Source organism: Capricornis sumatraensis, chromosome 8 (genome assembly GCF_032405125.1).
Source record: "Capricornis sumatraensis isolate serow.1 chromosome 8, serow.2, whole genome shotgun sequence".
Taxonomy (NCBI): Eukaryota; Metazoa; Chordata; class Mammalia; order Artiodactyla; family Bovidae; genus Capricornis; species Capricornis sumatraensis.
The window spans coordinates 94,712,004-94,724,314 of record NC_091076.1 but is presented as its reverse complement, the minus strand read 5'-3'; the positions used below and the strand labels follow the sequence as shown (position 1 = coordinate 94,724,314).

Sequence of the window (12,311 nt, the reverse complement as noted above, 5' to 3'; positions counted from 1 at the left end):
CAAACCTTGAGATTGGTATTGGAAGCCTACCTCTGAGACAGACTGGGTATTGTAATTATCATTGTTAGGGCCACCAGAGCCTATTTTGACTTGGTAAGGTTGCTAAGTGTTTTGGAAACATAACAACTCTTTATTTTGAAAAGGAGGCACAAGTAGGTATATGTGTAGAATCATTTAGACTATTCATACTACAAACTGTTTGAGAAGATTTTCATTGATAAAATGGCACTTATAAGGTCCTCGTATTGAGACACTTGTGAACCATTATTAGATAATGAAGCTTTTTTTCTTTTTTTCAAAAAAATAAACAAAACATGTTGACATCTTGTCCGAAGGAGTGAGGTCCCTTCTGAAACAGTCAGTTCACCTGCCATTGTTCATACTTTTTTTTTTTCCATTTATTTTATTTCTGGCTGTGCTGGGTCTTTGTTGCTGCGTGTGAGCTACCTGCTAGCAGATCTAGACTGACAGCTTTCAGTTTTTTCTCCAGCTGGTCTGACAGTTATCCCTGGCCAAAAATACCTAACACACCTCTGTGCCACTCGCCCGTTTGAAAACTTGCCAAAGCTCCCTTTTCTCTTTCCCTTTGTCCTTACAGTTTCTTGGCAGATCTGATGGATAACTCGGAGCTCATCAGAAATGTGACTCTCTGTGGCCATCTGCACCATGGCAAGGTAAGTGAGCTTTTGGCTACTTGGAACAGGGTTGCTGTTCATTTCTGCTCATTTTTTTTTAGCCCCCAGAGTCACATGTTGGGGTCTGAGGCCTGAAGGCTGGACCTCCTGACTCCTCCATGCCTATTGTGAAACTGAGCTGTGAAATTCCAGCTTTTTCTGAGCAGCAGATGGAAAGCTAAGCCACTGGCATGCCTGAGCCTCGTGTTTACATCTGGACAGAAGAGGGGAATTTGAGCCTTACTTTGATTTTGATTTTATAAGTTTTTATTTCCTGGGGGATGCTTGTCTAAGAAAGATTTCATCTTTCATTTGAAAATAATCCTGTGGCTTTATTGTTGGTCCTTTGCTGTGCCATAATCCTCCCTGCTCTCCTCTTCCTCTCTTTATTCCTAAACTGTACGGTGTACTGGGGGAAGGGTAGAATAGATTTTCCCTGGTGGGTGGTAGAGCATAACTTTCTCTTCTCTTTCAGACATGTTTTGTAGATTGTTTAATAGAGCAGACTCACCCGGAAATCAGAAAGCGCTATGACCAAGATGTAAGTGGAAATCCTGTTCAGGGTTTAGGATGAACCATTCAGAATATACAGGGGTGGGTGTCTCTCTCCTTCCCCTTCCTTCCACCTTGCCACTCTCATTATAAATAATGATGCCTAGGATTGTGTGCCTTATAATGTGCTGCTTTATGATTGTAATTTCTATGAATAGCCCTTAAAATGGTTTCAGCTTTCTCAGGAACAGAGAGAATGTTAACCTGCAGTATTTTGGGGTGATCTGTTCTTCACTTGGGATCGCTCCTCTGTTCTGATATATCCTGACTTTTGTGGCCTATTCTTTCCTGTCATAGTATTAATAGCCTACTCTATAAATATAATACAATTGGACCTTGTTGCTTTCATGATAAATTCAAATGCCTGTGAATAAGGCCAAGTGTGGCTGCAAGTCTCAGTGCAATAAATGTTCAGTCTCCGCCAGATTGACTGTTTTGACGTGCAGGGTCCACGAAGGCCCGCTATGTCTCCATGTACCACTGCGAAGAATTCAGTGCATTTAGCTCTCCAGCCATACCTGGTCTTTAGTGACTTTCCCCACTCCCCAAGAAAACACACATCCAGGAAGGAGCATTTTCTATCTGGCAGGGCGCCAGTCTCATTGTCTAAAATGTCTGTAGGGGTACCCTGTTATCTTCCATCTCTTCTCCTGAGGGAGAGACTCTGGAGCCAGGGAGGTGGTGAGGGAAAGTGATTGATGGTTTGTGTGGGAGAGGAGTCTGAATTCAGATGGTAACCACAGTTCTTTATTATTTTTATTTTTAGCTGTGCTACACTGACATCCTCTTCACAGAACAAGAGGTAAGTGTGCCTTTGGAAATCTGATTGTTGTTCACAGCAGTAGTAGTTCTGTAGGGAGTGTAGAGGAGCCTTTATGATAACGGTTTGGTCCATACCACTGCCCCCTCTCTCACTCCCATCCCTCACCTCTTTATCTCCCTGCTTCTCCTAGTCATCCCAAGGTCAGTAACTTAAAAGAGAGCTGGGTAGGCAAACTGTCCTGTACAAGGGGGAGCTTCGTATGCTTGGCTGGATATAATTTAGCTTAATAGGGCAAGTGCCAGGACGTGTTGAGAACATTTATGCTGTAAGTTTTACAGAAGCTAAACAGGATGTTTCAAATGACATCATCCTTAAAAATCTGCTGTAAGATGACTCCGTCCATATGTTGATCTCTGGGAGTAGCTTCTCTTGGTGAATGAGTTCGTCTGTCTTTGTGGTTTTCTTTCTGATTAAAGGAGTGAGTATACATCTTGGTCTTTGCCATTCCACCTGGTTGGGCTTTCTTTGCACCTGGATCTTTGTCCCTCCCCTCCAACCCCTTTTGTTTCCCTGTCTCTTTTATTTCTATCTCTGTTAAATGACCACATGGAAAGTACACCGAGTATAAGTATGATTAGCCAAAGGAGCTTTAAACAGTCCTGGCATATGTTAAACACTCAACAGATATTAGCTGTTGTTTTTATGTATATGAATATATTTATATATTTGTGTGACTGAAGTTGTTTTAGTACTTTCTGTTACAGCTTTTATTATATATATATTATATACATAGATGGTTTGGTTTAGTCACTCAGTTGTGTCCAACTCTTGGCAACCCTACGGACTGTAGCCCGCCAGCCCCTTCTGTCCATGGGATTTTCCAGGCAAGAATACTGGAGTGGGTTACTATTTCCTTTTCTCATATATGTATATATTTAAAAACCTAAAGTACCCCAGCTTGTTTCTTTTCACTTATATGGTGCTTAATTATTTTTGTTTACACTGTATGAGGAGGGTAAGATTTTAGGCCTCTAGATTCTCTCCTAAAGTTTAATACTGTTTTGCTGGACTTCCCTGGTGGCTCAGACAATAAAGAATCTGCCTACAATGCAGAAGACCCTGGGTCAGGAAGATCCCCTGGAGAAGGGAATGGCTGCTCACTCCAGTATTCTTGCCTGGAGAATCCCATGGACAGAGGAGCCTGGCAGGCTATAGTCTATGGAGTGGCAGTCAGAAACAACTGAGCGGCTAATGCCGGGGTCCAGCCCCGGTGGATCCAGGGAAATTCGAAGGGGAGACGGATAGGCGAGAAAAACTTATTTATTTAGAGATATAAGGTTAGATTAGGAAGAAATAGTGTAGTAGGGAATTTAGGTGGAGAAAAGAGGCTGAATAACTTGGTTTACGTGGAAAGCCAATCAAGTTCCAGAGAAGGAACTTGCACCGTCTACGTTAGGCCACCGGCGTCCGTTTGAATATCAGACAGTGCCCCTCCTTGGGCTCTCTCTCTTATGGATCTTAGAAGCTGGGACAAGTAAGTAAACATGGTGAGCCTCCATGCCCCAGATGGGAATTCAGCCGAAAAAGGGAGAAAAGAACGACATGCCCAGCATCAGTGCAAGACTCCAAAAACTATTTTTCAAAATCAGCTTATATACCCCAAGTTGTACATAATGGAATATGCAGAGTTATGCAGGGGCAGCAGTCTTGACCCTCATTGAGACAAGGCTTTCTTTTTGCATACCCTCCCGTATACAAAAGGTCTCAGGTGGTTTACATTATCTTCTGGCCAAGAGGCTTGTTAACATTTTTATGGCTCTCTTCCTGGATAGTTGTCTATCAACCGGAGAACTCCTTTTCCCTAGAAGTGTTTTTTCTTTACTCTGCATCACCCTCAAAGTACTAAATAAAGTTACATTCCTGTAGAACAAAGGTGCAGTGGGTTATAACAAAGAAAGTACTTAACTCAAAGATTTAATGTTGCTAATACCAGGTCTACTACCTGTTTTTCTATATGCCAACTATATCTACAAATAAAAGATATGAAAATTTGGCAGCAAGTATTGGCTCAACAAATGAAACCTTTAATCAGTCCTATTCTAATGATTTTGACTCCTCGGAAGCCCCTACATTCCTAGGAGGTTTTAAGCTTCCTGTGCCTCCCACAGTCAGGAGGCCTCAGACAGTCTCATGCGCAGCTGTACGAGTCCTGCAGGCAGGCTAAAAAGCCATCAGAGGGGTTTTTGAATTGAAACACCCTTTCAAATGCAGAAGACTAAAGCCTTGAGATGACTTTTTCCAGAGTGTGTCAGGAGAGTGGAAAAGTACAGTACAATAAGGCGGGCATATTCTTATTTTTTGGGGTACATGCTCAGGAAATACCAGGGGGAAAACCTGAGATCTGACTCGACCTTGCACATCAGATCTCTGCCACATGACCTTGTCACCGGTGGGATTCCTCACGCTGGCTCCCGGCAGGCTTAACACTTATTTACTGCTTTGCTAGCTTGTTCATTTATTTTTAGCTTTTTGTATTTGAACCAACTCCTCCCCGCCCGCTGCCCCTCCCCCAAAGCTGTGTAACACCCAGATAGTTCATCTTCAAGGTCATTCTCATTAGAGGCCTAGTTAAAAATCACACCCATTGCAAAGAGAGACATCAGGATAATTTACTAGCAACTGGAAAGACCCAAGAGCATCATGAAGCCCTCTGGCATAGGAAGAGGCCTTGATCACTCTTGCCCTCTTTCTCTATGCCTTTCAGAGGGGTGTTGGCATCAAAAGTACTCCTGTGACAGTGGTCTTGCCAGATACCAAGGGGAAATCCTACCTCTTCAACATCATGGACACTCCAGGTAGGATATCCCTGACCTTTTACCTTCAGAACCTTGCCCAGCTTGTTTCTCAGGGTCCCACACTTTCCAGAACAGAGGTTGCATCTTTGGTTTCACATTTCCTCGCCTTTGTTGAGATAATTTTCTTTTTTTAACTGTCTCTTTTGCATCTAATGAGTTAATTAGCAAGCACTCTGCTCTAGACCTTCTGTTTTGTTCCTCTGTTGACTCTGCTTTATAAGATTTAAATTTGGGGGAATCTTATAGTCCTGTATTCATTGGGGCAGCAAAGCTGAGTCACACATGGTCCTGGGCTCAGGCCGTCTCAGTCTTTCAATCTTTTGAAAGAGACTGGGGGAGCACACACCAGTGGCTGGGCGACTTGCAGGTTACCATACGTTGCCCTGTGGCTGACTTTCTCTTTGGAAAGGCCCAGCTCAGGGTTTTCCTGTTTGGTTTTTGTTTTTTAATTTTTGTCCACAGCATGTGGGACCTTAGTTCCCCTACCAGGGATTGAACCCACACTCCCTGCATTAGAAGGTAGAGTCTTAACCACTGGACCACCAGGGAAGTCCAAGGCTTTTCCTTTTTTAAATAGGAAAATTTGGGTTTTGACAGATTGGCCTTCTTTGCCCCATCAGATGCCTGTTGCCCTCATATCTCTCAGCCTCTGACTCCCAGCCTGCACCCAGCAGCCCGCTCCTGTGCTGCAGGCCCTCCTTTGCCCTTTTTCCTGCCTCCAAATTGTCTTCTGTCTCACAGAACTCTACTCACTGATGAGACTGGTTTAGTCTGTGAGTATGAATGCCTTATGCCCTCCTTGGTGAAACGCTTCTTTTGTGTTTGAGGGTCTCCTGGATAAAAACTTAATCCAAGCTTTTAGTGACTCTCATGTGGAATTTTACACCCTGCAGGGAGCTGTGGGGAGAAGGGAAAGAGAATATTCGTGGGTTTGTGTGCTTTGAAACCCCACCCCGCCGCCAACCATGTACAAGTTAATTGTGCCTCATCCTGCCACCACACAAATTGTGACTTACTTGGTATTTGTTTTCCAGGACACGTGAATTTTTCTGATGAGGTCACAGCGGGCTTGCGCATCTCAGATGGAGTGGTCCTTTTCATCGATGCTGCTGAGGGCGTGAGTCCGCCTCTGTTCTCTTAGGCCCCTCCTCCCTGTTACGTTTGCCCCACATGATGCCCAGAGCTCTGAGTGAGCTGGGAGCTAGAGAACGTGAGAGTCTGTGGGATTAAGGTTCACATTTGCTGTAAAAATGAAGGCAGCAAATGAAAGTCAAAATTAGTTCTCATGAGACCCTCACTCCCTACCCAGTGAGGCACAAAATGATCACAGAAATGCAAAGGTAAATAAAAGAGAGGGAGGAGAGTTTGAAATGTTAAGAGTTTGTCTGAGCTAAAGAGTTTGAAGTTAAAAGATCCAGGGTGTCTTTTATATTTCTAAATAGAAAGATTCGGTCATTTGACTTAACCTCATTCACGTTGTCATCAGTGACATAGCCAGCAGAGGGAGCCAGAGTTGCCCTTTTTAAAATTGACTTCACTTTGGAATAATTTCAAACTTGCTGAAAAGTTGCAGTAACACAGAGCAACTCGCCCTCATTTGTAATTCTCTCTCTGTACATGTACGTATGCACTCACATGTATATGTGTTTCCCCCTCGTACCATATGAAAAGGAAATATTTCAGAATATATTTCCTAAGAACAAGGACATCACTTATGTAACCATAATAGGCTCAGCAAAATCAGGGAACTTAACATCGATACAATTGTTGTACAGAAATTTTCCTGTAGACCTTAGTCAGTCCCAATAAATGTCCTTTATAGAATTTTTTTTCCTAATCCGGGATGATGCATAACATTTAATTTTCATGTGTCTTTAATAGGAATGGTTCTTTTAGCTTTCTTGGTCTTTTATGACATTGGCATTTTTGGAGAATATAGGCCATTGATTTTGTCAGTTGTCTTTCAGAGTATGTTCATGGCTACTGGGGTACATTACTTCTAAAATTTCTCACTGAACACAGATAATATACACCCATACATAACTGTTTCTATACATACATATTAAAAAACATTAATGTAGTAAAAAACGAAAAAATCAGTGTATCTTAATACCCACAATTCTTTTTTGTTTGTTTCATTTGAACCTCGAGGCTTGTAGGATCTTAGTTCTTAGTTCCCGGACCAGTGATTGAACCTGGGCCCACTAAGTGAAAGCACCAAGTCCCAACCACTGAACCATCAGGGAATTTCCCTAATACCCACAATTCTATTTCCGCACCACAGCTTCCTAAGCCTTTCTCGGTTCCTTCTCTGGCACTGAGAAACTTGGCTCCCCAAAATCATCAGTGTATTTATTCATTTCTCAACCCTACCAGGTCACCTCTTAAAATTTCCGACTCTGCTGTTCAATAAGATACCCTCTGCTTCCCCCTCATAATCTGTTTCCTCCCTTCCACATCCTTCATATTTTATTTATTTATTTATTTATTTTTCATATTTTAAACTAGAACTTTCTTTGACTCTGTGTGGGCCTGTTCTGCCCTCTTTGCACTCATCCCCAGCTTCTGTGTCTCAGGTGATGCTGAACACAGAGCGGCTGATCAAGCACGCGGTGCAGGAGAGGCTGGCAGTCACCGTGTGCATCAACAAGATTGACCGGCTGATCCTGGAGCTGAAGCTGCCACCCACGGATGCTTACTATAAGCTGCGTCACATTGTCGATGAGGTCAACGGGTTAATAAGGTAGAGGAGCCCCCGAAGTAAACCTCCTGTCCCCGGCACTCTGGTTTTTATAAATCTTAACCTTGAACACCTCTGGGGGCAACTCTGAGCTCTTGGCATGCATTGATGAGCTTGTTGGACACAGCTGGAGGAACATTCTGTGACTCTGCAGGGACTGACTCCCTAGCCTTGGCCTCGTTAACTCTGCTCCTTAACCAGATAGGCAACTGGCTGCAGATCCTCAGTTTATTACTGCAGTTTATTACTGAGCTCTAGAGTCAGTCTCATCTTCACCAGCCAACCATGTAAAGTTGGAAAGATTCCTTAACCTCTTAGAGCCTCAGTTTCTGCTTCTATAAAAAAAGAATAATAGTATTTGCCTAATGAGATGTTACAAGAAATTAAGTAGATAGCCGACATAACATACTTAGCACAGTCCTCAGTGATAATAACTTATGGGTGAATAATGTCAGCTGCTGTTATCTTATTAGCACAGACTCAGTAAGAGAAGGAACTCTTGGCTTTTGTTTCTTACGGAGCTGCTTTTCAACAAGATGGATTTGGGGTTTAGGTTAATAAGTATGAATGATGGTTGGGAGACCTTGGAATCATGGTGGCTTTGAAGAATAGGTTAAATATTTCTTAAGGACAGTTTAACCTATAGCGCAAAGATGTACGGATAACTTCTTGAGGCCCCCTGCAGGGCTTGGGAGGAGCCTGTCCAGCTGAGAAAACTCCTCTCCACCCGAGGATCCAGGACAGACCCCTCGTGGCCCGGGACAAGTTCACCTTTAGGAACACCCCCAGTTTGCAGTGCTGGTTCTCAACAGGGGTATCTTCTCCCTGACACTGGAGAGGCTAAGAATGGCCGGAGCCCAGTGTTACAGCCAGAGTCCAAAAGATGAAATGATCCACTTCTCTGAAGACAGGGCAGGGGTCGTGTAGGGCTGAATCGTGATCTACTAGAATAGGAAGTTAGGAAGTCAAGAGGTCACATCTCAAGCGCCAAACAAGAAATATCACCATAAATATATTGTTTAGAAATATGGAGGTAGATGCTCTAGAAGCAGCTTTTAAAGAAGTTGAAAACACTTGCCTCTGGGGAGCATAACTTGGGAGTGTGGTAGGGGAGTGCTCTGTAGAAGCCTGTACTTGTATTTCTAGATTAAGAAATTCCATAAAGCAGTGTGTCAGGAAGGCTTGGGTTGATTCCTGTGTGCTGCTGGTTTTCTTATAAATGCTAGTGAACTTGGGGGTACTGTGGCTTCTGTATGACTTTTAAGACTAAATGTTTTAACGTGAGTTTGTAAAGCAAAGCCAGACGAGACCGTATGAGAATGGGGAGCAAAGCTGCTTTTTTTTCATTCATTCATTCATTTACTTATACTGGTATTTCTGTTTGTAAAATTGAGATTTCTCGAATGTACTCCTGTTTTATCAAAGTAGTTTCATTTCCTGTGTTCTGAGGTGTTTGTCCTCCAAGTTTCTCTTTGTCTCGTGCAGTTAACTTCTCCAGGATCATGCAGTGTGTTTCCAGCTCTGGAAAATCATCTTGTTACTGGGAGTTAGGGAACAGCTCCATCATGTCACTTTCTTGGAGCTAGCTGTTGGCGAAGCTGTGTGTGTTATGCAAACCCTTTCTGCCTGCAGCCGCTGGAGAAAGGCTATGATACCGAGTCCTGCCCTTCACCCTTCGCCTCGGGCCCACATGCAGCCCAGCCCAGCCACACACTCAGGGTCATCTCTCTTCCAGCATGTACTCCACGGATGAGAACCTGATCCTTTCCCCGCTCCTGGGCAACGTCTGCTTCTCCAGCTCCCAGTACAGCATCTGCTTCACGCTGGGCTCCTTTGCCAAGATCTATGCTGACACCTTCGGTAAGCTCTGGCTGGCAGTCTGTCTCACCAGCTTCCCCAGAGTCCTGTGTGCGTTTCCTGCTGAACAGTTCAGAAATGGGCCGCAAGCCAGAGTCTCTGCCAGAGAGAGCACTGTATCAACTGTTACCAAGTCACATTTGGGGCTCTTTTTGGCCCCGAGACTCTTCTAATCAGGCTCTGCTGCTGCTAAGTCACTTCAGTCATGTCCGACTCTGTGTGACCCCATAGATGGCAGCCCACCAGGCTCCCCCGTCCCTGGGATTCTCCAGGCAAGAACAATGGAGTAGGGTGTCATTTCCTTCTCCAATGCATGAAAGTGAAAAGTGAAAGTGAAGTCACTCAGTCGTGTCCGACCCTCAGTGACCCCGTGGACTCCAGCCTTTTAGGCTTCTCTGTCCATGGGATTTTCCAGGCAGGAGTACTGGAGTGGGTTGTCATTGCCTTCTCCCTAATCAGGCTCAGTGGTCTCCAAACAGTAGAAGGATGAAGGTGCCTGGGAAGAAATGGGTGAAGAGGGGGCTCATACCAGGAACAAGAATCTCAAGTGAGACAGGTTTTGTCAAAAAGGAATTATCCATGCTCCCAAAGCCTTGCAGGCCTTTTCCTCAAAGATGGAATCTCTCTCACCAGTGGTGCTTCAAGCTGTCTTTCCAACCGTATCCAGACACATAAGGGGCTTCCTTGGTGACTGAGTAAAGAATATGCCGGCAATGCAGGAGATCCGAGTTCAGTCCCTAGGTCGGGAAGATTCCCCTGGAGATGGAAATGGCAACCCACTCCAGTATTCTTGCCTGGGAAATCCCATGGACAAAGAAGCCAGGTGGGCTATAGTCCTTGGGGTTGCAGGAGTCAGACATGACTTAGCGACTGAGCCACCAGCACCACCAGGCACATAGATGTTTCATAGGCCTACTTGAGAACTCAGGTTGGATTCACAGCCCACTGGGACACGCAGCAGAATGATTTTATATGTAGGTCCCTGGAGCCGTAGCACCCGCGCCCTGGGACCAACTTCCCAGCTCTCAAGACAGTCCCACATGCTCCACCTCTGTGCCTCCTGGGGCGCCAGTGTTTGTTTGCAGCAGTCAGTGGTCCTGCCTCACTTTCAGTGTAGAATTATTTGCTCTGGTGGAAGTAATGGGCCAATTGAAACTTGGTCTTTTTTTTAAACGTGTATATATTTACTGCATCCTTATTTGGAAAAGTGAAGAATAAAGTAAAATCTAGTCAAGGAAACAAAGTTCACCCATAGCCTCATTGCCATAACTACTGCAAGCATTTAGATACAGCTCCTCCTTTCTCTGTTCAGTGTTTTACAGCAGTGAGATCTTATTTCATATATAGTATAATTACATAAGATAAATATTTACATAGTATTAGATCATAAGAATTTGTCTGTTAAATCTTATCTGTAAATACTATTTTGGGACTTCCTCGGCAGTCTAGTGGTTAATACTCCAAGCTCCCAGTGCAGGGGATGCGGGTTTGATCTCTGGTTGGGGAACCAAGATCCCACATGCTGCACGGCACATCCAGAAAAAAGATTTTCTATAACTGCCCATTGGTCCACTGAATGGATGTATACTTTCTCATCATTAGGCATATATTTTGGTTGTCCTCCAGATGGTTCTTCCTAAAAAAAATGGTTAGATGGACAATAAATGAAGATCATCTGAACGGGGTTCCAGTTTATGTTTCTGAATGTTCTTTGAATCAGCATATGAAGCAAAATCCAAGACTGTTTATGTAATTATATTACATTGATGTTTCAGTTTCTGACTGAAAATGGCCCTGAGCCTCAGGCAAGATTTATTACTCATCCTTTGAACCCAGTGTTTATGCAGACACCAGCTCTGGGCCCCAAGATCATTCTGAGACGCCATGTATGGACTTGTGGAATGTCAGCCCTGGAAGGAGTCAGGTCATCGAGCCCTGCCCCATCATTTCCTACGTGGGAAAGCTATGCCCAGGGACACAGAACTTACTGGTGGGCTCGGAGCTAGAATCCACCTTGTGCTTTTTCTATCACACCATCCTGCCAGAATTGAAACCATGTCCTCCAGCCAGGATTACAAGGCGTGGTGAACGATCTCTGACCTCAGGGAACTTCCTCCAGTGGGTAGACAGAACTCCACAGTGATGAACGACAGGAAGGTGGTGTGGGCAGAATGCGGGTGGCTGCTGCGGGTGGGTGGGGCTGAGGGAATTCAGCTCCAAAGGCCCAGGGGTCTGAGAAGGCTAAAGGAGAGGGGGATTGGACGGTAGAGAGTAAGGAGCCAGGGCTTCCGGACTCCCTGGGCAGGAAGAGGAGGCGAGGATGGAGCAGCAGCTGTTGGGGAACAGGGGATTCTTCATCAAGGAGAGGCATTCAAGCAGGCCTGGCAGCTTGGGTTGGGAGCACATGGAGGAAGTTTGGACTTTATCCTGTAGGGAATTAGGAGCTAATAAAGATTGGGGTGGAGCTTCCTCAGTGGCTCAGAGGGTAAAGCACCTGCCTGCAATGCCGGAGACCCGGGTTCGATCCCTGGGTCGGGAAGTTCCCCTGGAGAAGGAAATGGCAACCCACTCTAGTATCCTTGCCTGGAGAATCCCGTGGATGGAAGAGCCTGGTGGGCTACAGTCCATGGGGTCGCAAAGAGTTGGACACAACGGAACGAGCTCACTTCACTTCTTCAAAGATTAGGGTGGATTGGTGTGTGCAGGGCTGGCCTATCTTTGGCCAGAGAGGAAAGGGACATTTCTTTACACATTTTCACCAGTATCAGATAGAGGGTTGGGAATACTGGCTTGATGTTGACTGTGAGATTGAGGGTGGGGAGTGGGGGTCGATTAGAGAGATATTTGCACATTCTTTGTGTCAGTGTTTA

General features: G+C 44.7%; 1 protein-coding gene across 1 annotated transcript in view; it reads left to right on the top strand.

The window, feature by feature from the left end:
- EFTUD2 (elongation factor Tu GTP binding domain containing 2) overlaps positions 1–12,311 on the top strand; it is a 38,559-nt gene that overhangs the window by 13,049 nt on the left and 13,199 nt on the right. The window contains exons 5-11 of the mRNA XM_068979183.1: positions 599–674; positions 1,150–1,215; positions 1,993–2,028; positions 4,754–4,844; positions 5,879–5,961; positions 7,421–7,587; positions 9,320–9,444. Of these exons, the coding sequence (XP_068835284.1) occupies positions 599–674; positions 1,150–1,215; positions 1,993–2,028; positions 4,754–4,844; positions 5,879–5,961; positions 7,421–7,587; positions 9,320–9,444 (644 nt within the window). The remainder of the gene's footprint in view (positions 1–598; positions 675–1,149; positions 1,216–1,992; positions 2,029–4,753; positions 4,845–5,878; positions 5,962–7,420; positions 7,588–9,319; positions 9,445–12,311) is intronic.